This window comes from Odontesthes bonariensis, chromosome 1, assembly GCF_027942865.1.
Source record: "Odontesthes bonariensis isolate fOdoBon6 chromosome 1, fOdoBon6.hap1, whole genome shotgun sequence".
Lineage (NCBI taxonomy): Eukaryota > Metazoa > Chordata > Actinopteri > Atheriniformes > Atherinopsidae > Odontesthes > Odontesthes bonariensis.
In genome coordinates, this window is record NC_134506.1 from 19,369,795 (window position 1) to 19,393,480 (window position 23,686).

At 40.5% G+C, this 23,686-nt stretch overlaps 2 protein-coding genes across 2 annotated transcripts; one reads left to right on the plus strand and one right to left on the minus strand.

Annotated features, from left to right (window-relative positions):
• Window positions 1-6: 6 nt before the first annotated feature.
• Window positions 7-22,120, minus strand: galns (galactosamine (N-acetyl)-6-sulfatase). Its single transcript, XM_075452616.1, has 14 exons — window positions 21,797-22,120; window positions 21,520-21,643; window positions 19,786-19,860; window positions 19,528-19,630; window positions 18,609-18,752; window positions 17,778-17,844; window positions 15,767-15,894; window positions 15,509-15,648; window positions 15,270-15,373; window positions 12,116-12,258; window positions 11,388-11,490; window positions 5,843-5,964; window positions 2,171-2,288; window positions 7-903 (listed from the first exon to the last, which is right to left on the minus strand). Exons 1-14 carry the CDS (start codon window positions 21,911-21,913, stop codon window positions 817-819), a joined length of 1,575 nt encoding a protein of 524 aa, XP_075308731.1. The 5' UTR covers window positions 21,914-22,120; the 3' UTR covers window positions 7-816.
• A 220-nt stretch (window positions 22,121-22,340) lies between these two features.
• On the plus strand, window positions 22,341-23,682 carry trappc2l (trafficking protein particle complex subunit 2L). The gene is made up of 5 exons (XM_075452835.1): window positions 22,341-22,404; window positions 22,678-22,850; window positions 23,111-23,198; window positions 23,347-23,426; window positions 23,517-23,682. Exons 1-5 carry the CDS (start codon window positions 22,372-22,374, stop codon window positions 23,560-23,562), a joined length of 420 nt encoding a protein of 139 aa, XP_075308950.1. The 5' UTR covers window positions 22,341-22,371; the 3' UTR covers window positions 23,563-23,682.
• Window positions 23,683-23,686: the final 4 nt, after the last annotated feature.

The following is a 23,686-nucleotide window of genomic DNA, read 5'->3' on the forward strand; positions in this document are numbered from 1 at the left end:
ATAAAATTTACGCAACCGATTCCTGATTTTATTTCTCTCACAGACGTAAGGTACAATCACTCTGCTGCACAAAAAAGAGCACTTCAAAGAAATGACTCTAAGCCGATTATTGCAATAATGTTGATGTCCATGACTAGTATACACTCCATATATAAATGTTTATCTCAGACAATTCCCCAAATAGTCATCACACAACAAAAGTAAAATTTATTACAAAGCATATATTTTGCTATGCAAAAGCTACAGAATAAGATTGATGTGATTTGTATCATTTTGTTCAGAACAATCAGCATAAATACACCTCCCTTTCTGTTCTACACTATCAAAATCAACTCAACCCTCAGCTTTGATTCAGTGTATTTCATAGCAGGTAGAACTCGTATTGAGCTATTAAACATACAGTAAAACTCCGTTCATCAGGCTGTCTCTGTGTTAAACAGCTAAAACCGGACTTCAGTGTTTCATCCTTGCACCAATTTGCACTTCTGATTTAATCTTTTTCTATGTCTATTTTTTGTAATTGTTGCACTAAAGAGAGTGAGGTGTAACCGGAGTCAAATTCCTCGTGAGAGTCCACATACCTGGCAATAAAAAGCGATTCTGATTCTGATTCTGATCATGAATGCAATGTTGCTATGCCAACATAATTCCCTTAGTTTGATCACGTGACCTCTTCTTCAACACAGTATTCAAACCATTTCACAGAGATTTAAAAAATATATCATTTACAACAAGAAGGCTGGTTGTTGCTCTGTTGTAAGGCACATCTTCAGGTTTTGCTTCCTCAGCTCGGTGTCTGGCTCAGTGCTTGTGCTTTCAGTGCGGCCAGTCGCACTTCCAAGGTTGAGACTTGGGCCCTTTCAGACACTTTCCTAACTTCTCACAGCCAGCAGGGGCCCAGTTCTGTAAAAGAATAGAAAATCATCAAATATATAACTAATCTTCAGGACAATGTGGTACTGTTTTGATAGAGTTTAGATGTTTGTTATTCGAGGGAGAACACTAGTTGATTTTTGTTTCCCACCCTGTACAGTGATGGAACATTAGATGGCCACAGTTTCCTGTTCTGTGTCATTTATGTGATTTATGTCTGGTTCTGATCCAAGCTCCTACATTGGTTTAGTATAAATCTGTATCCTGTGCCAGTAATGTTATCCCAACACGGGTGTCCCAACCAAAATATTTTTTTTTCTACTATGTTTATGTTTTAGTTCAATTTTAAGCTACTTAATGTAATCTAACCACAATTTTCTGAACTTAATTACAAAATAACTTTGGCATCACTGAGTGATGATAATATCAACTACGTTTCACTCACAGAACCAACTTTTGGCCTTTTCTTTATGAAAGACAATGAAATACAGACATTTAAATAAAAAAAAAATTAAAAAAAGGTTCATCCCTTGGGTTAGGTTCCTTTTTCATGCCTCAATGATTCAGAGGGCAGTGTTAAGTGGGCCCTTGAAGCAAAATATTAATGAGATTTTTTTGCACATCACTGTGAAAATGTGAATTATACAGTTAACGGCTTGTTAGGATGACACAAGACAAACAATAAGTCTCAAGACAAGTGCGTAAATATGATTAATTTTTATCCTACTTAAGACAGTTTCTTTTATTGGCCACAAGGAGGCAGTGTTGTGACAAAAATAAATGTAGAACAGTGTACAAATGCATGTTGGCAGTCTGTGGTGCCTGCAGTGGAAGGCACGTCACCTCAGCTGTTTTAAATGATCCTAAAACAGGTTTATTCACAAAAACATTGAGGCGCAACAACAACAACAAAAACAAAAAAACAAGGTCCTGACTGAACTGTTGAATTCAACAAATTCAACATTACTTCTCTATTCAGATAGTAATCTTTATTTTCTAAGATAAGATTTATCAAAAAAAAATTATGTACCAATTTCTGATGTACAAGTGTGATTAAAAGTGCAGTAAGAAAGGCTGAAAACAGGCCTTTTTAAAAAAAATATATACTCTGGGGTAAAAGAAAACTACTCCAAAAAGTACTCTGTGAAAACTGCACCCGACGCTCCACCTCCTACGGACACAATTAGCTGTCATGTCCGCCGAAGCTTATCTGCGCAGTAACAATGATCTATTTTTTACAAACCTACGACTGAACATTAGGTGAAAGATGGATTTGTCTGTGTAATGTGGATCTTACCATCATGGCCATGTCACACATGTTGAGCTGCGGCGCGCCGGGCACCAGAGTCTGCTTATGCTGCTGCACAACTGCAGAGATCCTACGCAGAGCATCCTGCCACTCTTTAGTTAAAACACTGCAAATGCAAACAGTTAACATTACCTACATGGTATTATTCAATTATTTATAACCATCATGTGATTAACTGATACCTTTTTTCACCTGAAAAATGAGAAAAAAATACATCCTTGACTTTACCCCCAAAACCCCTATAACATGTTTCAGCAAAAGTCTAAAACTCCTTTTTAAGCAAAATGGAACACAAATACAAAAAATGATTGAAAGTGTTTATAAAGGCTTTAAGAAAAAAAAAAAAAGGACATTGACAAAATTTATTTTAAAAGGACCCTTTTGTCAAACACGCAAACACAACTCTGACTCGTATCAATACATTTAGACAAGGCCACTTAGGCCTATTTGTAAAACCGTTTACTCCAAATGTAAAACCCTGAGCTTTACTCGTTGTATCAGTATGGGGACATGTTGGAGCATCAAAGAGTAGAAACACACACACACACACACACACACACACACACATACAGTCTGTCCACTCGGGCCACCTCTGGTAAAGCACACTCAGCAGGGTGAACTATGTAACCCCCACCACATCCCCTGTCTCTCAATTACTGCTGTTGGACACCAGTGAGCCCGAGCACCTCTGTGCATTATTATATTCAGAGTGTAAAACACAGGGGCCCTGAAGGCTTTCAAAGGAACGCCGCTCTCAATAGGACCTGTAGGGTTAATGGGCTGTGTGTGTGTGTGTGTGTGTGTGTGTGTGTGTTGGGGGAAGTGGGCGTCTGGTGGCGTGACACAAGGATAGACAAATATCAGCAGTGCAATTACACCCCTGATACATTCACCGGCAGCACCTGTGCTAGCCTTCCATCCATCCCTCCACTGCAAAGCCAACCCTCTGATTGGCCTCTGGGGAACATGTGCATGTGTGTGAGGTGAAGTGTCAATTAGAGTAATAACCTCGGGCCCTGTCCAGCTCACACCTACCCTCCCTCTTAGATCTCCCACTGGGCAGCAAGCCTTCCTCCATCAGCCAGCACCTGCTCCTTTCTTTGATACTCTACTTCCCCTACAATTACCTGACTGGTAGAAAGTTGACTGCTATTAGTCACATAATGCGTTGTGATCTAAACTGATAGAGTGAAAGAAAAAAAGACTGATTAAATATCAGACATTCAGATCAAATTGCTTCAGCTATCCACAAATCACAAATTCTGCTTTTGCCCGATCTTGATCAGCAGGAGGGATATTTCATTCCCCTCCTATCTGTGGCTGCTACTGATTGTTGTGATTAATTTTGTGATGAAGCAGCTTAACAGAAGTAAATGTGAGGGAAATTTATCAGACCTCTGCAAGTATTCCATTTCTGCACGCAAGTGTTCAAGCAAAGCATGCCCTGCACTGAGAAAGTTTCCCCAAACACAAAGTTTTCTGTTGTTTCGTTTATGCACTGAAAATCTTAACAGTGCAGACCTCTAAATCAAAAACTAATAATATCATTTGTTTATGCCCCCTCTGCAAACAACTAATGAAAAGCTCACAGTCAGCACAGCTCATTATCATGATTATAACCCTTAGCTTACTTGTGTAGAGGCAAAATCTGGAATAATAAGCAGGCTCTATGCAAATGGAGTCTTTTGATTTATAATGTATGGCACCCAAGGGGGATGGGGGCATTGCTCAGGTGTGTCACCACTCTGATTACTGATTCATAACACTATTGCTGGAACACACACACATACACACACACATACATTTCCAAACAACCACACAGTAGCAGAAGGTGGGGGAATTGAGGAGACAATCAAATACATCTGTCCTGCCCACCCCTCCCCTCCTCCACCCTGGTGGAAATTGAGCACTTCAGTGAGGACTATTGATTGGAGGCACGGGAGCTTGGTGGCAGGCAGCAGATGAGGCCAGACTGTGCAGGGCTGCCTGCGGTGTCAGGGCTTGGACTGCACCGTGGATGAGCAAGGGGCTCTGGGGACATGAGCTGAGGTGGGTGGTGAGAAAGTAGGATGTGTTAATCTCAGGGCATTAGGTCAGAGAAATCTGCAGCTACCTCACAGTGTTTGGTAGCTGCATATCTGGTTAGTGTCTGTTGTTTATCCAGGACAGATGGACCACCTACACAGGCCTATACACACTATACCTGGAACATTCATTTGAAACAACTCAGCCACTGCAGTAACGAGACAAAAATCGCATGACTATAATAAACACTTCTCTACTGGGTAAATGCACATAACTGGGGACTTTGTTCGTGTGTGTGCTCTTTGCGGTATCCCAGCCTGCGACAGTAGTGAAGGTATGTACGCAGACAGGCCCTACATCATCTTAAGTGGCTCTTTAGGTGGTGACAGAGATTAATGATGGCCAGGCAGCCAGTCCAGCTGGGGGACCTAAGAGCACACGGACAGAACGCACACAAGAACCCACACATACATATGGGTTAAAATAGGGTGGAGGAGAACAGTCCCAGTGGATGCAGAGGGACATCAGTCGGGAGAAGGTAAAACCTGGGTAAAGTTAAGATAGAAGTTTGGAGACAACGGAGAACTGAAAGGATGAAATAAGACAAGTCGAAAGGAGATGGTGCATAAACAGTGAGCGGACATGCAGGTTGTACGAAACGGTAACCTTGGAGACAAACTCATGCTCCCCTCTCTGCAGGAGTAAAAAAAAAAAAAAGTGGTCTGTGTGTGTGTACACATCCAGCACTCAGCACAACACATGGCTGCATATTGATTGGTTCTTGGCTTTTTTTTTTTTTATTCTTCCAAGTGAATAGCGAGGCTAAAAGGTGGGCAAATGAAAAAACAACATTAATGTTTTATCATCCAATCTCACTGCTGACCTGAAAGGAGTTCGAGCCGGAAGCAAGGCAGGAGGTGAGGCCACAGCAAGAATGTGAAAAGCAGAGCAGAAGAAGGCAGAAAAGAAAGGTCACTGTAGGAGGTTTTCTGCCAGGAGGGAGTCCAAGAGTACAAAAAAATATTCTCAAAGCATTCTGAGATTATTTTAATGTATTAGTCATGGTGTGAGGCTGTGCTTTTTTGTTAAAAAAAAGACCATGTTAACTGTCCGTATTGACAGTAAAAGATGATGCACCCTTGCACCTTTATTTCGTAAGTCTCAGTTCACCCTTGGTTGCTTGTGTGTCCTCTGGCATCACTCTCCTCTCTGCAATTCTTAACTCTCCTTGGGGTTGAGTCAGAGACACACCAAACACATTAAACAGCACTCGCTCTCAATTTAGACCTGAACAATTTATCTTGCAATTTTAACCTGCATGCGGTCCGCTAGAGGGTTGAGGGCCAGATAGCGATCCTTAAGGAGCTGTTTGCAATCACAAAGAGAAGCGTGTAATGATGCGCACTCTGGCTGAGTGGATCAATCCACCGTCTTCTTTTTTCATGCCGATGAATCTGCATTGATCTTAAAACACATTCTGTATTACAGGCAAACAACCTTCCTACCCTCACTCCTTTCCTCTCTATTTCCAATCCTTTTCCCTGGATTTCTTCATTCTTCTTCCTTGCTCATTCCTGTCCTCTTTAATTATTCTCCTGGAGATAAGCTTATATTCTAACCTTCCGGGCAACTGACCTGAGTGGGAACTTTTCTCCAGGGTCCCGCCCCAAGTGGAAAATGATTGGCTCTAGAGTGTGCTCTTTCTGATCATGAGTAGTAACACCCGGAACCTCTTGACCTGGACAGAAGTTTATACCCTGTAAGAGAAGACACACAAAGAAAACTAATTTTCAAAAACTAGAGCAGATGTGATATATGCTATATACTTTTCTAAAAAGTATGAAAAAACAAACAAACAAACAAAAAGGTCATCTGTGCTTCTCTGTAGGCCTCCAATTTTAATGATGAATAATAAATGTGTGGACAGCAGGCAGCTGTGCACACACTCATAGAGCAGAAGTTGCATCCAGAAACTCCTCCTTCAACCCCTCTAACTCATGCACAGTCAGTGTGCTTGCTGGATGGATACAGTCCGTTTGGTCCGACAGAGGGGTCCATGCAGACCTCAGTTAATGAAGACAATTCATATCACTTGGATACAGAAAGCATGAAATGGCTTTTTGGATTTTTGGATTCTTGTATACAAGTTAAGGACTTTGCTTTGATTGTACTGTACAAAATCTAAGATCCGAGTAAATAAGCACAGTATATATAGATACCTTATAAATCCCCAAATTCTGCAGTACAAATTACAAAAGCAAAATACATTTTAAAAAACTAGCTACATAAAATAAAATTAGAATGAAAAAAATCATTTGACAAACTTGGAAACTTGAAAGTGCAACAGTGATAGAGGCATGGTTTCAATTTCCAGAGATTGTCATGAATACATGCTGTAAGGTGTAAGGTGTTGTATTTGTAGTTTGGCAAAAACCGAGCTGATGGCATTACATGTAGTGTCTGCAGGTAACACAAGTGAACTCCTGCTCGGCAGAATAGACAAGCTTACAGCTTGCAGTTCAGTACCACTGTCTGCAGTCTCTGTTGACCCTCATAGTCTGACAGTTGTATTGAGAGGTGCTGGTGTCTGGAATATGTTCCTTAAGTAAATGGTAAATGGACTCAACTTGTATAGCACTTTTTTAGTTTAGACTAACCTTTCAAAGCACTTTTACACTACAGGCCACATTCACTCATATATTCATACAGCACATCTTAGTCCATTCTTCAACGCATTCACACACACGGTAGGCAACACCTGGGGTTCAGTGTCTTGGCCAAGGACACTTCGATATGTAGCCCGGGGAAGCCGGGAGTTAAACCAGGACCTTCCGATTGGTAGGAAGCTGCTCTTCCTCCCGAGCTACAGCCACCCCTCAAGTCATGCCTCAAATTCCTGCAGTGTTCTCCAAGGTTGACCATGTTATACGTCAGTGATCTCACATTCCCAATGACAAAGAAGGGAAGAAATGGTTAAACTTCCTCCTCCTTGCTCTTCATTTTGCTCCTGCCAAACATCCTAGACCTCTCCTTTAACTTGTCTGGATTCAGAGTTTTTCCAGACATTACTAGATTTTGGAAAGCTCAATCATTTCAATCAGCTTCTATCCTTGGGTAAACACACGAACATACGAAGAAAGACACAATATGGCCAGAGCAACAGAGTGCCATGAGTTCAGTAACTGTGTAAACTCTACTCATGATGAATTCCTAAAGCAGTTGCAATGAACATAAATTCAAATATTGAAACACTGTGCTTTGAAAGCCACATTATTAACAGATAAAATAAGAAAAAAAACATATTGGTAAAAATGAAAGAAAGCTAGAGGTGGGAGATGCTTCTTCTCTCCGTGTCTTGAATTATCTGATGTTATCTGACATTTTACATGCCAGACTTTAGAGACAGATTACCGCTCAGCCTGAAACCTGTAAGAATTCCAGGTCACTGCCTTCTGTATGTATTCTGGTAGGAGGCTAATCTTCAACAGAAAACAGCAGCACTGCCCTGTTTTGGCAACAAAACTTTCATAAATCTAAAATGAAGGTCAGCGTCTCTCTGCAGAGCAACCCAACACAACATCTGAGGTGAGCCCTGCAGGCGACAGAAAATAAGATTTTTGTTTACCACGCAGATGTAACCTAACAACTAAAAAGTAAAATAGACACAAAATTAAAAACACATTTTTAGTGTTCTGCATCTTTAAGGTAAAATACATGTAAACAATGACTTTCTAACGTAGTTTACAGTATAGTGCGTTGAACTCTGCTGCAGTGATCTGAATGTTTAGATTTCTGCTTCCAACCACCTGCTACCCTGAACTGAATGCTCATCATTGCTTGGTTTATATGCATATTGTCTTTCAATCTGTTGCGTTATTCATGCAGCTACTGCTGGTGCACAACGAAGGGTTTCAAGTCTCTCAAGCAACAGAGGACTTTTACTGCCTCCTCTTAATTTCTTTGCTCCTGCTCCATGACTCCATTCCCAGGCGGCTGGCAGTGATCGTGGCCTGATTGAGTCAGAATCTCTCCTCCTGAAACCCCTGGAGAGCTGCCCCCTCCTTCAATGCACGTACCCAAACACACGCGTTTTGATGAACACAACTAATATTGAAAAGCATTCATCTGTAAGATTCTGTAGCTGCCCCCCTCTGAGATCACTCATCGGAGCACCTAAAATACATACAGAAAAGAAAAAAAAAAGAGAGAGCGGGAGGATTGATACCCCCCATCCCGCAGAGCTTCCACTGATCCAGACTTCTCCTGTCTTTTGAAGTCAACTGCTTAGAAATGCAGAAAAGACTGAAGAAAAAAAAAAAAAACTCATCCCACAGGAGCAGCATGAAAGGCCTACTGTGTGTATCTCTCCGACTCCGTCTCTTGTGTCCAAGATATTACAGGAAGAACTCTGTATCTCACATGACTTTAACAGTATGGATACAGTGAGAGCGCTTTCAAACTGGAGCACAGCAGTCGTGACAAGATAAGATGTAGGAACATTCAGGGGTGGCAGGAGGATTTTGGAAAAGGCTCTGTGCCTTTCTTGGAAAAGAAAATCTATCATTTTGAAGCACTGCTTTGTATAAATAATGGCTGAAAATTTGAAGCAGTTGTTCATGGCTAAATATTTTGCATAAATGATTTTAGTCCCCCTAATTAAATGATTTTAAACCCTAAAGATTTTTAAATATTAAAACGGATCAAAAAGCACAACTTGCCTTTTTCTTCCGTCCGTCCCAATTAATAATCTCACATCCCCACAGATTTATCTTGTGGCCACTGCAGTTCAGAAATACCAGATCCACAGCCTAGCTTTATATAACAGATGAATTAGTTCCAAATCAATGAACAGTGAAATGGAGCTACGACAGTAAAAGTACTTTTCCTGCAAATTGGAAAATGATTAACTTTGGTTAGAAATTCTTAAAATGACAGCAGGAAGGTATTTTACATTACACTTTACACTTGTTGCCAAGGACCAGGACCAGTTTCTAAAGAAAGCTAATCCTGCTTGCAGGCACACAACTCTAATTTTAAGAGAAACTTTCATCTCTCAGATAATTATTCTGTCACACAAAATCAAACCAAAGAAAGAGAAGAGATGCTATGAAAACAAAAAGAAAAAGAAAAAGAAATACTAATTAGGTACTTCAGTATGAAGCTGTAGTTTTGATTTACGTTGCAATATCCCAATTTTTATTTGCTTCTGCTTTTTGTTCCAGTGTGGGCTATCCGCTTCAAGCCGATAGGTTGTAGAGGATCTTTTTTTGTGCAAATATTCACATTTTGCAATTAAGTCAGAGTGCTGGAACTTTTGGCAAAACTGGGTACCCTGAACGCAAAAGGTCCTGTTGAGCCAAAGAGTACAGAGTTCAGCAGTAATAAACACCCACCAAACAAGCGACAACACTGCATCACCTTAGTTTGAGCAGTGATTTAAGGATATGACATTTTTCATTTTCATTCCATCAACTCAAGGGGAAAAAAAAGCAAAAAGCTAAAAGGTGTTGACCTGGCATCCAAATGGCCCGGATCGTAATCTAATCGAGCATCTGCAGGATGCATTGGAACAAGCTCGATTAATGGCGGCACAAGTGATCACCGACAGCTATATTGATATATTCCAGTATATTACTAAAAAATACATTAAAAAAACAGTCAAATGTAACTCCTACTTCAGTGAAGCAGGAATTTCATTGTGTATTTCCACTGTCGGACAGGTTGGTACACACACAGTCCACATTTCAAACAATAATAATCCCCATAATAGTAATTTCATAGGGAGACCAAAGAGTCGGAAAGATCTTTAATAGAAGCTACGGCTACACGAAAACGAAACGAGGTTTTTTTTGAAAACGGGTACGAAAATTCTTGCGACCACACGGCAACGCGCTGCTGTCCAGACGAAAACGATGAAACGATGCAGTACACACGCCACTGTGTCACGCCACGCTGTGAGACAATAGAGAAGTGTTAAAATTGGCTCACAGCGTCAACGTGTGACTGACGCAAAAACGTTTTAGCTGTAACAATGGAAACGAAACGAGGCCGTTTTCAAACTTTCCCACTCTGGAACCCGTTCTCAAAAACTATCGTTTTGGGGTAGTGGGAACGCCGGCTCCGTGTGGCCGCGACAGCGAAACGATAAGAAAAAGTATCGTTTACAGTGAAAAACGTTTTCGTGTAGCCGCAGCCTTAGTGTTTTTCTACCAAACAAAGCAAAACATGAATTTGAGACACATTATCCTCTTAAACTAATAAACGATTCAAAATCTCACCTCCAGGACAGACGTTGTTTGTTTACATCTCTTAAACTGTTCTGTATGGGTGTCTGTACCCCACAATATATTTCATACAGTTAAGGGTTGAAGAATAATGACACAAAGCACACTGGAGATTAAACTTTCCTTTGTAGAAATTCAACAGTAGCTCACTGAACACACACACACATGCTCGCACCGCTGTATGCAGAACTGAAAGTATACGTGCGTGTTTTCTCTTATGCTTTCTTTCTAGTTCTTGTGATCACACACATACAACGATCGATAGGCAACTCACAGGCAATCAGATGCCATTATTTGTGAAGTTCCACTTCAGTTCACATGAGTTGATAAAGGAGGCTACTATTGATTCAGCTGCCTTGAAGGAGAGAGCAATTTAAGCGACCGATGGGGCATAAAACAAACTGGATCACAGGAAAAGCAAAGGCATGGAGGGAGGACAGGAGGACAAGTTATTATGGACAGAAGAGAGACAAGAGAGAAAAAAGCACCATACTCTCTTGCTCTGAAGGTGTCAGATTTCACATTTCTCCTGATACATTTAATCCACGCTGAGCTGATGTAATTATGGCCAAGCTCTGTGATGCTAAAAGAACAAGCAGGGGATGGCGATATGCAAATGGAGGGGAAAATTTCCACCAGAGTTTGAACAAACAAGTCAACTGGTTGATGAATGATGCAAGTTCGCTCATGTGGGGGTTCTTCATTAATATTCATTACACTCTGATGTACACAGCAGTCAACTGATGAGCCATTTTGAAGATAACACCAACAACAACCAAAGTGTTTGTGTGTTTGAGTAAGATTAGGAAAGACAAAGGAGTAGGACGTGGCAGTGCAAATCAAGAGCTGAGGAAATGGAGATGGAACAGAGTTGATGTGTTAAATAGGGGTCTTACACTTTTTAACTCCTCCCATGAGTTGCTCCAGGTCCAGTAGTGTGCCTTGTATTGCCCAAGCCTCACAGCCATCAGCTGATTCCCACGGTAATAGAATATTGGTCTGTTGAAGAATTGAAGGAAGGTTGAAGGTCATTTTCTTAGAATGCTTTTTTTTTTTTGGAGCGGGTAGTGTTGTCTCCAATCAACCATGGGAAGCTACACACTTACCGTGAATGCAGCTGTTGTGCTAGTTGAGGAATTTTGTAAATACTTACAAATCTGACGTCACTTGATGAAACTTAACATGCATAAACAACAAGTAACCAGGCTCAGCTGGCATCTCAGCCATCCAATGCTTGCCAGCAAACTCTCCCCCAAGGCCAGGCTTCAGAGGTGGGTCCCAGTTTTTCTTTTCCAGGCAGAGTTACAATTCTATTTATCCCCTTAAACATAAAGTGTTAATTGATTGTATTTGAGTAGATCTTGCAACCCCCAAGACCCATTTGCCATAGTGGACCAGTCTGCAAGCTCCAGACAAAATAGCCCAAGGTATCATAAGTAGACCCTCTGCTCTTCCACATGGAGAGGAGCCAGCTGAGGCAGGCTGAGCACCTCATAAGGATGCCTCCTGGGCATCTCTCTTTAGAGATTACCAGGCACTGCCAGCCAGGGAGCAGCTGGGGATCTCCCAGGAGGATTGGGAGGAAGTTGATTAAGAAAGGAAGGAAACTTGAGTTTAATCTCACCTGTTTTGGAGTGTGCGGGAACGACTGAACAAAACTGGCGTTAGGTCCACTCCGTCCAGGGTTCGGTCAGCAGGAGGGCTAATGCCGGCCAGGGCCAAACTGGTAGTGAACAGGTCCATGACGTTGGCAAGCTGGAAACTCATCTGCATCAAGTTGTAGGAGTTAAAACGCAGTCATTAGTAAAAAAAAAAATGTTCATGGAACAAATATAAATTTGTAGAGTAGATGCAAAGCATTAGTCTCTTTACAAAAAGTATCCCGTCCATAATGGACCGCACACACACACAAACACACCCATGCACACACCTCTGTGATGCTGTTCATCGCTACCACAGGTTTTACAATTCACCACATGATGACTTAACTCCTTGAAATTGAGAATGAATTGTGGTAACATGCAACCATGGCATACAGATGATAGCATGCTTACATGTGTGTTTGCTTGAATACACATGGGAGAAGAGATGCATTTCTCCTTTCTAATCTCTGCATGCAGGTTTATTATCAAAACTCCAGAATGTGTTTCCTTTCTAAATGAGTTTATTTGGGGGGGGAAAGGAAAAAAAAAAAAAAAGTAGCCACAAAAAAGGGAAAAGAAGTAGGGATAGGACATGGCCCAGGCAGGCAGGCTGCCGAAGCTGGAGCGAGCTGGTGTTTTATCTCCCTCTCCCAGTCACAGTGAAAAGCTTTATTTTATTTATAAACTTTGAACTATTTTCAGATAAAATGCCATTTTTTCGCTGTCATCCTTGATCTTCCGTTCCATTCTCTCCTGAGCGAGCCTTAGAGGGAGACGGCACGCTCACAATCAGATAGTGCTATCAGGCCTCTGCAGCTGCACCGCCATGTGCCGCTGTGCTCCTATCGGCGGCCAGCACATACACAGTCGCACACACACTCTCTTAAGCACTGAAATGAATTCCCTTTTCTTCTATATCCACTGAACTAGCCACAGAAATGGCTCTGCAATGCATTCCATGATCTATCTGCACATCCAGACACTTTCTCTCTCACACACACCAACACTAACAGATTCGGTCTTTTACTTCATTTCTCTTTTTTTAAGCCCCCCTCAGACAGACACACACACACACACACACAGACCATTAAAGAAGACAGGACAAAAGGAAAAGTGGAGAAGCAGCGCTGACATTTAGTCAGTAATAACTTGCATGACCAAAAACTAAAACTTTCAAACTCAGACTGGGCTGACAGAGGACTTTATCTCATGAGCTGCCTCTTTAATGTCCCTCCTGTATTAGCTCTGCCCTCTTCTGCAGTCTGCACTGAACTTGTGTCTTTCGTCACCTTTTGTTCCCTTTCTTTTTTGTCCAACTCATCACGCTCTATAACATCACATTCTCTTTCTTTCATTTCTTTTTGTGTTGCAATGTTGGTTATCTGAGGATGCAATGCTTCAATCTCCATCTCTTCCACTGTGTGTCTGCTACTGATAACCCAACAAAAAGAATTGCTCAACAATGTTGTGGCCCTAAAAGTCCACCCACCTTCCGAACTTTATTCCAAAGCCCACCGCTCCTCGCCATCCTAGCTCCTCGCCCTCCTTCAGGCTCTGGGAGAATGCTAAATCTGCGGTCCGGCCATTCTCTGTCATTCCAATACACCTCCCTTCCAACTACATATGAGGATCTAGTTGTCAACATCTCCCTGCACACTGGCACAAGTCCCAGACTAAAAAGTCAAGACTTTTATCCTCAACTTGATACTGAGATGAATCTGTGTTCAGTCAGTACAATAAACCTGTTAAGATCCCCTCTTGACAAAGGCTTGCATGGCTGTTATATGGCTCCAGCATTTAGCTCCAAGAGCTTATGGGACTTATCAATACACACAGCAACAGAGATTTCAAAAGACTACAAAATAAGAGAGGAGGCAACCTTGTGTCGGGTTTGTCCTCCCGCCCAAGCAACATAAACCAGAGTTATAGAGTACAGTAGCTCCAACAAAGCAGCTTTGTCTCACAGCCCCAAAAAGCATCATCAAAACTCTAGACACAAGAGTAAAAGCACAACTGCATATCAAACACTCACACGTACGTGTTTTGTGGTGATCATAGATAGGAATCATTGGAGGGTTATCTGTCATGCAGGCAACAAATCATGCACACTTGCACATGCCTACAGAGGTACAAAAGCAATCATGACATGGCATCGATGCAGCAAAACTAGTCCAACACAACAGCATTTTTTTGTCTGTGTCTTTAGCACTGCTCCTCTTTTTTCCCTTTTTTACTTCTTTCCTTGCTTCCTTCTCTGCTATCCCACTCCACCACCAGCCCCCGTCCCCCCCCTCACCCCCTCCTGTTCCTTTATCCTGAGCGGCTGGTATATTCAGATACTGAAGTCCTCATTACGGCTCAATCCAACCTCAGCAAACACACAAACAGATTAGCCGCTTAAGACGCTCCCAATCCCCCTCTCCCTCGCTACTCTGCTGCGCTATCAGGCCCCAGCACAACCCTGTGAGATGAGCCAGGGGCAAGGCTTACTGCAGACTGCAGCCTCCGCTCGCTCCTCCACAAAATCCCTCTGCGTCACAGCCCCGTGTCACAGCTGCCCCTAATACAATTAAAAGTCATTTGCAGAACGCACAGGCTTAGGGGATCACAGTGTGGGTGGGGGGTTAAATTAGGGAATGGGATGGAAAAAAATTATCGAGATGAAGCATTAATTCCAGCCAAAAATATTTGAGGAAACAGGGGAAAACGCGCCTACATCCTTTGTGCCTAAAATCACACAGTTTGTCTTTAAAGTTTCGGGAGTTCAATCTGTAATCGAGATGAATTGAACCAGTGCATTAGAGTCTGCCTATGTAAAGTGGTGAATGATAGGCAAATGAAACAATAAACAACAATCATTTGAAGGAGAGGATTAGTGAAATAACTATTCATTTACTCTCAGCCTAATTCACAATAGCGTGCACTGCCTACAGCTTTTCAGAGAGCATTTCAGCTTCTGGTGTAGTCTGACAGGCAGAACATCAGGGAGTAACAAAGCTAACAATAAAAAATGGGTCTCAGTCTAAGACAAGGCTATTCTCAAGAGAACACACAAAGGATTTAGGGAATGATCGTCTTGTATTATATTTTTGGAGGCTAAATTTGATAGAAGCTTTAAGACACAGGCGCTCTTACCGTGCCTGCTTTGATGCGTTCAGGCCACCAGGCAATGGCAGGCTCCCTCATGCCCCCCTCAAAGGTGGTCTCCTTCCCACAGAGGAATGGCCCATTGCTGCCACCTGAGGAGTCAAGAAAACACATTTATCCATGTATCACAAACGAGCCAGAAAAATGAATCAGTCAAAAATTTGCTCACTCAATTACATGACAGAAAAAAAAAAAAAAGGAAAACTGTGTGTGACTTTAGTTCCTGCCTTCATTTGGGCCAGACGTCAAAGCTGCTCCATTGTCTGAGGTAAAAAAGACAAAGGTGTTATTTTCAATGCCCAGTGTCCGCAGCCATGACAAGATCTGGCCGACGCTGTAGTCCAACTCCATCACAGCATCTCCGTAACTGCAGCACACACATTATCACAGTTCACCTTGAGATATCAATTAACACACAGTATACCCTTGGTCTTGTTCAGGACTGTGCATCGATAAAAGCTTCAGTGAGGAAGTATATAATCTACCGGCCTCGTTGGCTCTTCCCTAAGAAGCGTTTGGAAGCATAGACAGGGGCGTGAGTGGCATCAGCCGCCCAGTAGAGGAAGAAGGGCTGCTGGGCTTTGGTCTGACGAAGAATGAAGTCAAGACCCTCCTGTAGAGGTGGAAGAGGCTGTTACTTCATCGGAAGTACAAATGTCAGATATTAACAAGGTTTTGTTGTTGTTTTTTTAACACAATACTGTGGTCAGTGGGTACAAACAGCTCACTTGTACAGCAAATACTCAGTCAAGCCATGTTTTGAGTGGGTGGTTTAGGTACACGAACATCAAATCAAAGTTAACAGGTGAATGAGTGCTTTGTGAAGTTGATGAAGTTCAGTTTTAGGTGTAAACTAAATCAATTCAATTCTCTTTCAGTCATTTTAAGCCCCATTTATTCTACAAAGGCAGATTTCCAACATTTCTTCACTTAAGTTACATTTAAGTAAAAAATGTATCCATAATCATGACAAAGTTTAATTTTCAAACAAATTATATAAAATTACAAGGCTAGTAAGTTTTTGACATGAACAAGTGACAAAAGAAGAAATTGTGTTGATATACAACTAAATATTATGTATTAATATGTGAAATGTTTTGTTTTTTTTAAGCTTTTTAGTTGATCATATCTTTGCTAAAAAAAAAAAAACTATGTCAAAAAATACTCATAACATCTCTTAGTAATCAATGGCAGGGTCTTTATTATTACTTTGAATTTGTGTGTGTCATATCAATATTGTTGAAAGGTCCCATGATGCTTAAATCCAAGGTTTTCTGCAGACCGGATGTCTGTGAAGTCACTTCTCAAAGATGCTAAATTTCCCTGTTGAAAAGGCTCCCCTTGATAAAGAAGGAGGCTTCTGATCATCAATTATATGGTTGAAAGAGATACGTTTAGTTATTTGGGAAAAGGAAAGTAGATTTTGTCTGGTGAAAGAAAAGAGAAACATTCTACCCCAGGAAACAACATCTCAGCTGTTAAACATGGTGATGAGAAAGTAATGCTTTGGGCTTTTATCTTAGCCACCGGGTCAGATAACCGCTTCAAAGTTAATGATTCTGGAGGAAAACATCAGGCAGATTGCAGTAAGACTCGGCCTTGGGCAGCACTGGACTGTCCACTAAAACAGTGATTCTAAACACACAGCTTAAGTCGCCAAGAAATAACTACATTCCACATTATAAAACTCAATGCAGGTGGAAGCTATAGACGTGTTGTTGAATTAGACTGAATTTGTTTAGCCTATTTATGCTTCAGTGGAAACTGAGTGTGTGTGTGTGCCTGAAAACAACTAATTCATTATTGAAATGATGGAAAAATCTTCAACAAGATATCTGGAAGCACTTATTCAAACTTGCATATGTATATATATATATATATATATATATATAATATAGTATATTAATTTTTTATGCTGTCATTTTTTATAGTATAGTATACCTCTCTCTTTCCAATGCCTATAAAAACAGATTTAAACAAACACAAATGCAAGTACTTATTTCATAGTTTTACCTTCATCGCATGGTCCTAACATACTTCACAACCAAAAGAAATATAGTCTCAGAGGCAAGCTAAATATGAAAGATAAAAAGCAGTGCTTGACAGGCCCATCCTCTGTACTACACCTCTCAAGCATGCAGTGTCTCTCAGCATGCTGATTTGATCCTGTTAAGAACATAATAGAAGTTACTGATGAACCGAGATTAAATGTGAGCGTGTGAAAAAGTCAATAATCCACCTCTGCTGGTAAAAAGGCCGTAATTACAAAAAACTGCAGTTTTTAAATTCACTATAAGCAATTTATGCTTTTGTGCTTTTATGTTTTGGTGAGCCAAAGAAATGTCTCCACTGGTCGATATTAACATTGTATTCTGTTCCATTAACTGCTTTACAAGAGAAATGATGAAACATAATGCAGTGTAGCTCTGCTCCACTGAAAAGAAAGGATAATCTGAAATCGACTGCCTTGGACATCAGAGGTGCGCTTTCACTTACCCGCAAGTAGAACTGTGTCAGGTTTGACTCCCCAGTCTTTCTGTCAATCTTAAACTCTTCATAGTATCTGGAAAACAAGTGTTGGCATGATTTATAGACGATACCGTCACTATCAGATGGCCATCGTCATATCTGAATAAATGCTCAGGCCCACTAAGTCAGTCATCCTCTGATTGAGCAGCTGTATAAAATAATTCCTTCTCAGTGCCCAGAAAGCATCATCATAACTTTAAATTTGCCTCTTAACTGACTTAAATTACTGCAGACAAAATTGTTAAGACAATGGGAGTGAATTTCCCGCTTGTTGACTGTGTTTAGAGGAAATTTTGGAGAAAGACATATGTGGAAAGTCTGTGCGAAGCAGAGCAGAGGGAACTGTTAGGAGGTGCTGCTGAAGCGTGGCGCGGCGAGTGGAGAGGCAGTGACAGAAATTTCTCTCTTATGCTTCACTTCCTCCAGGTGTCCTCACACACAGACAACACAACCTGCCGTCTCTTGAGGGCGTGTGTGTGTCTCCGTTTATACGTGCCTATGAGTGTGTGTGTGTCTGTCTGTCCAGGGCCCAGGTATGCTGTGCTGATTAAACCCACTGCTAAGCGAAAAACATGCCCGGCTGCTAGTTCCAATGACCCTGAATACACATATGGCTGTTTTGAGGAAAACAAATGGGCGGAAAATGGAAGCACAGCTGGTACAGAGGAAGAAGAGAGATGAAGAGGAAGGTGGGGGTGGGGGATGGGGACAGATAATTTATAGATTTATAGAATGTTTGTATCTGTTTCTGTGTGCTGAGTGCATATGTGCGTGTGTGCGTGGTGGTGGAGGTACTACCTTCCAAGCATCTCTGAGTTGTTGTAAACAGGAATGTTGGGTCTGATGCTGTTGTTGTAAGGGCCAAAGTGGCAGTTTGGGGCACCAAACCATTCATCAAAACCACGCTCAAGAGGAAGATACTGTGGTCTGTGTCCCAGATGCCTGTAGAGACACAGAAAGTGCACTCAAACAATGCAGGATTGCTATTTTTTTTAAGGACTCCCCCATGCTTTGCATATATTCAAATTCAAACTAAAACATTACTTTTTTTTAATAAACATACCGTAGTTATTGGAATTTTTAGCTACAGTACATTTCCATTAACCAAAGTACAGTTAGGCCAGTCTTTAAGAATAATCAATCATATAATTACAATTATGTGAGATTTCCATGATAATGTACACATAACTGTCATAAACGTCTTCTTCACCAGTATATAACTGTATGGTGCCTGTATGGAAAGGTCAGATTTCTTCATTGTTTTTCACCATTCAATAGAGTAACTGACTGTGGACAGGTCATTTCTACCATGTGCAACGTTTGCTGAGGAAGACTAAAACGCAGTCTAACAGCTTTCTGTCTATAACAGATGTCTCTGTATAACCTATTCCTGTGTGAATCATGTCAAATTTTCTGGCTAAAAAAACAAAAAAAAAACTAGAATTACTGCTAGTGTAGTTATATACTGTGGAAATGACATCTGTAACACCAAGTGTATATAACGAGCAGTACAGTGAACTGACCAAACATACAAGCACGTTGGAACGTTGGCACGTTCTGATATGAGGACTCTTTTAAATTCTGTTAATTTTCCCTTATATACTTCTGTATCTTTATGACGTGCTATTGCTACTTTTATTTTCCTTAGTTATTTGGATAACCCTTCCACTATTGATCACACATTTCTGAAACTTAAAGTTAAAAATAAGAAGCTCACCACTTGCCAACTATCTTGCTGACATAACCCTTTCTCTTCAGCATTTGAGGTAGCAAAATCTCATCCTTGGAGATTCCTCCTACTATCTCCTGTGGTGTATATGCTGCAAAAAAAGGAAAAATATAATGACATCAACATTTCATCTCGAAGATTTCCCAAGATGTGATCGTAAATATCATAAACACAGAACTGAGGAATCTGCAGGAATTATTTGCAGCCGTATGATCTGTACAGTAAAGACTGTGAATGAGAACATACCATTCCTGGCGTGGGCATTAGTGGTGTAGAAGCCATTTCTGACAGGCAGCCTCCCAGTGAGAAGTGCAGCTCTGGCTGAGGACAGAACAAAACGTCATTAGGATTTGTATGTTGTCCATCGAAATGCTCTTTTGCAACACGCAAAGACGTAGAGTGTATGCGCTCCTCTTCTTCCTCCATCAGTATGGGGACTGCAGCAAAGATGAAAACTATGATTTGTGAGTCCCTTGGTTGAATTCTTAAATCACCAAATTCAGCAACCATAACAACAGAGATTTCCCAGACATGTTACTTTTGATGTATCACTTACATCAAATTCTTTAAGCTTTGTAAAAAAGTGTTTTCTTCAAATATTTGCAAATAAATTAAACACTAAACAGTCATGTGAAAAAGAGAGTACACCCTCTTTTAACTCTGAGGTTCTAGTTCAAGACATAATTAAAAAAATAAACAGAAAGTGACAGGTCCCTATTAAGTCTTCAATTAGGTAAATACAACCTTAGCTGAACAAAAACCCATCACATATTACACTGTGTCATTTTTTTTAACCCCCAATGCAGAGGCAGTGTGTGGGGGGGGTCCATCCACTTCCACTCAATTTGGAGTCTGTCCTTCTACAGTGATCATTCACAAATGAAAAAAGGTCAGACAGTTGCTAGTCTTCCCATGACAGGACATCCCAGACAGCTAAAATGGACTTAGCCAAAGTGGAAAACTTCCCAGTGGGTTGAGAAATATAAAATTTTAAATTCTTTTTGTAAATCATCGTTGCTGCATCATCCAAGTTATAGAGAAGAGGGACAATCTGGCTTGTAATCAGCACAAAGTTGTAATGTGATGGGGGGTGCAGTAGGGCTCATGGCACGAGTAACTTGTAAATTTGTGAAGGCACTATTAATGCTGAGTAATATATACAAACTTTAGGGTTTTCTGGAAAGGTCTTTTACCAAATGCCGAAACACATTCTGCTTAGGTTACAACAGTACAGCAGATAGAAGGGTGTTAAACTGACCTGTCTGCTTTTCACATCAGCCAGCCAGTGAAAACATTTGGCAAATTTAAAAATTTAAAATAAGACAAAGGAGGCTGTTGAGAACATTTCATTTTTTCAAATCTACAACACAGCTGCTCGAAGAAGAGTGGATGAAACATGCTGGTAAACATGCTCACAGTTCAACTTTGTGAAACATAGAGCTGGCATCAAATTCAAAATGAACATTTAAAATTAGAAATAAAATAAAAAGTAAAAAAATCTCACTTTCGATATTTGATGTTTTCTATGCACTCTTGTAAATCAAATGTAGGATTTAAAAGATTTGCAAATCATTGCAGTCTGGTTTGAACTCAACTATCCAGCATATTCAAAGTTTATCTGCAGGTTTTTTTTTATGTCTGTTTGTTTTAATTTTTTTCCATGCACATACTGTGCACAATCTATTTTGTGAGTCCATTCTACTTCACAGTGACACAGTGTTCTATCTTTGTTTTCTATACCCACAGTGATATTACAGTTTCTGCTTTCCTGTACCATTTTGCACGTTACATCTGAATGAGGCAACATTAGAAAACGGTTCTGGTGTATGTCTATACCTTCTAATCATGAATGGGCTGTAATTTCGACATCATAATGATGATCGCAGCCAAAACATAAGAAAAAAATGCAGAACACTTTATCTCAGAAAAAAGGAACTGTTGACTTGGCTCTTTTTTAAAGTAATATTTCTGCATACTCACATGGGGAACAAAGGGGATTGGCTGTGTAGAAGTTTGGAAATAACATTCCCTGAGCTGCCATTGCATCCAGATTAGGGGTCTCTTTAGAGGGCTGGCCAAACACCCCCAAGTCCCCCCAGCCCATCTGAAAAGCATAGGAAACTAGTCAGTGTAACAGTTTAATGCACAATGAGACAGCAGCAGCTACTCAACTGAGACAGAAAATATGTACATCAGGCAGTCATCGCTGCTCTCGTGAATTTATGAGCAAACAATCTAGATAAATAAAATAACTTACGTCATCCATGAGCATGATGATAATGTTTGGAGATGAAACATTTGATGGCTTCTCTGTTAGGACACAACATATTAATGCACTGAGGACAACTAGAGTTGGAGCGGACACTTCACGCATTGCTGGGCTGTGGTCATATGAGCACTTCCGAGGAAGAGGTTTGTTTGCCTTCCTGCCCGCCTGCAGCTCAGCACTTACGCAAAGAAAGAAGAAAGCTAAGGGTACTACAATAAATTTAGAAGTTTAATTCATCTAAACTCTCTTGAAGTGAATTACGTTGCCATATGAATGAAGTAACGTAACGTAGTTTGAGATTAAACTTCCTTGTTGTGTGATGCTTTCATGGACCTTTGATAAATTGTGGATGTGATTTAATTTTTTTTAAATCAGTCGGAAAGAATTATAAAGTGGCGTTTTATGATTCATCACTGAATTGTGACTTTTCTATAAATTTTCAGTGAATAATCAGCAGACATACTAACGATATAAGGTAGCTAATAAAATTGGTTTCTCCATGATGATAATTTTTCCATCAGCACTTGAATGCAACTTATCACGTGATAGCAGCTGACAGGAACATGGCGGTGTGCATAGCAGTGATCGCAAAAGAGGTAAATATGACAATTAAATATCCCCATTTTTTTTTACTTTATCTGTTTTATGATAGGTGTTCCATATTTTCATAAACGGCTACAGCTTTTAATGTTTGTTATAACATTCAGCACGTTAAAACACCCCAACGGAGCTAATATTAGCATCATTTTATGCTAACAGCTGTTAAATTATGTCAGTTATTTCAGGAGATTTTAAGCAAGTTGCCCAAAGATTGTGCTTTTAACAGGTTCCTTATTATGCGTGTATATTATTTTTTGGTCTTTTCTCAGAACTACCCGCTGTATATCCGCAGTGTGCCCACTCAAAATGAGCTGAAGTTTCACTACACGGTACACACCTCTCTGGATGTTGTTGAGGAGAAGATCTCAGCAGTGGGCAAATCATTGGGAGACCAGAGAGAGTTGTACCTGGGTCTGCTTTACCCAACTGAGGACTATAAAGTGTATCCTTTGTTTTTTGCAGATTAAAGCCTGGTAAAGCTCAGAATACAAGTGATCCAAGTGACTTATATTTTTAAATAATATATTAATGAGTAAAATTGTGATCTAACAATCTTTTATTGAGCAGGAGATGACATGTCTTATTGAATTATCACAAATTAATATGCTGCTGATCAAGAAAAGTCCTTCAGTCTGGGGGGAAAAAAATGCAGTCCAAATACCACTACTACATCCTTGACTTGAAAAAAAAAAAAAAAAATAGATATGGGTACGTTACCAACTCAAAGGTGAAATTTGTGATTGTTGTGGATTCCTCAAATACATCATTGCGGGACAACGAAATAAGAAGTGTAAGTCGAGTCCTATAAATGGATTTCATTCTAAGTTGAAATTAATTTTCTCAAGTTCAGACTTAAGGACCACCTAAAATGAAATGCTACATCAAGTTGGCCTTAAAAAAAAAATTTCAACTCCCTCCCACTACTTGGTCTTTTACAGATGTTCAGAAAATTGCACAACTCTTTTACTGATGTAATGTGCAACCCGTTCCACAATCCTGGGGACCCCATTCAGTCCAAGTAAGTTTGTCTTTTATACATGTTCCAACAGTTATGAGGATTTTTGGTACTTCTGAGTATTTAACACTTATCCAATTCATTATCCACCAGGACCTTCAATGGGATAGTTTCTGGAATGATGGTGCAAACTGGTTGACGTCCAGCCTATGCTTTCCCTTCTGTTGAACATCCACTGTACAGACCACCTCTTATTCTTTTGTTTATATGTTGTATCGAGTAATGAAATGCAAGATTGTGATTAAATTTTGTTGTTGGACATC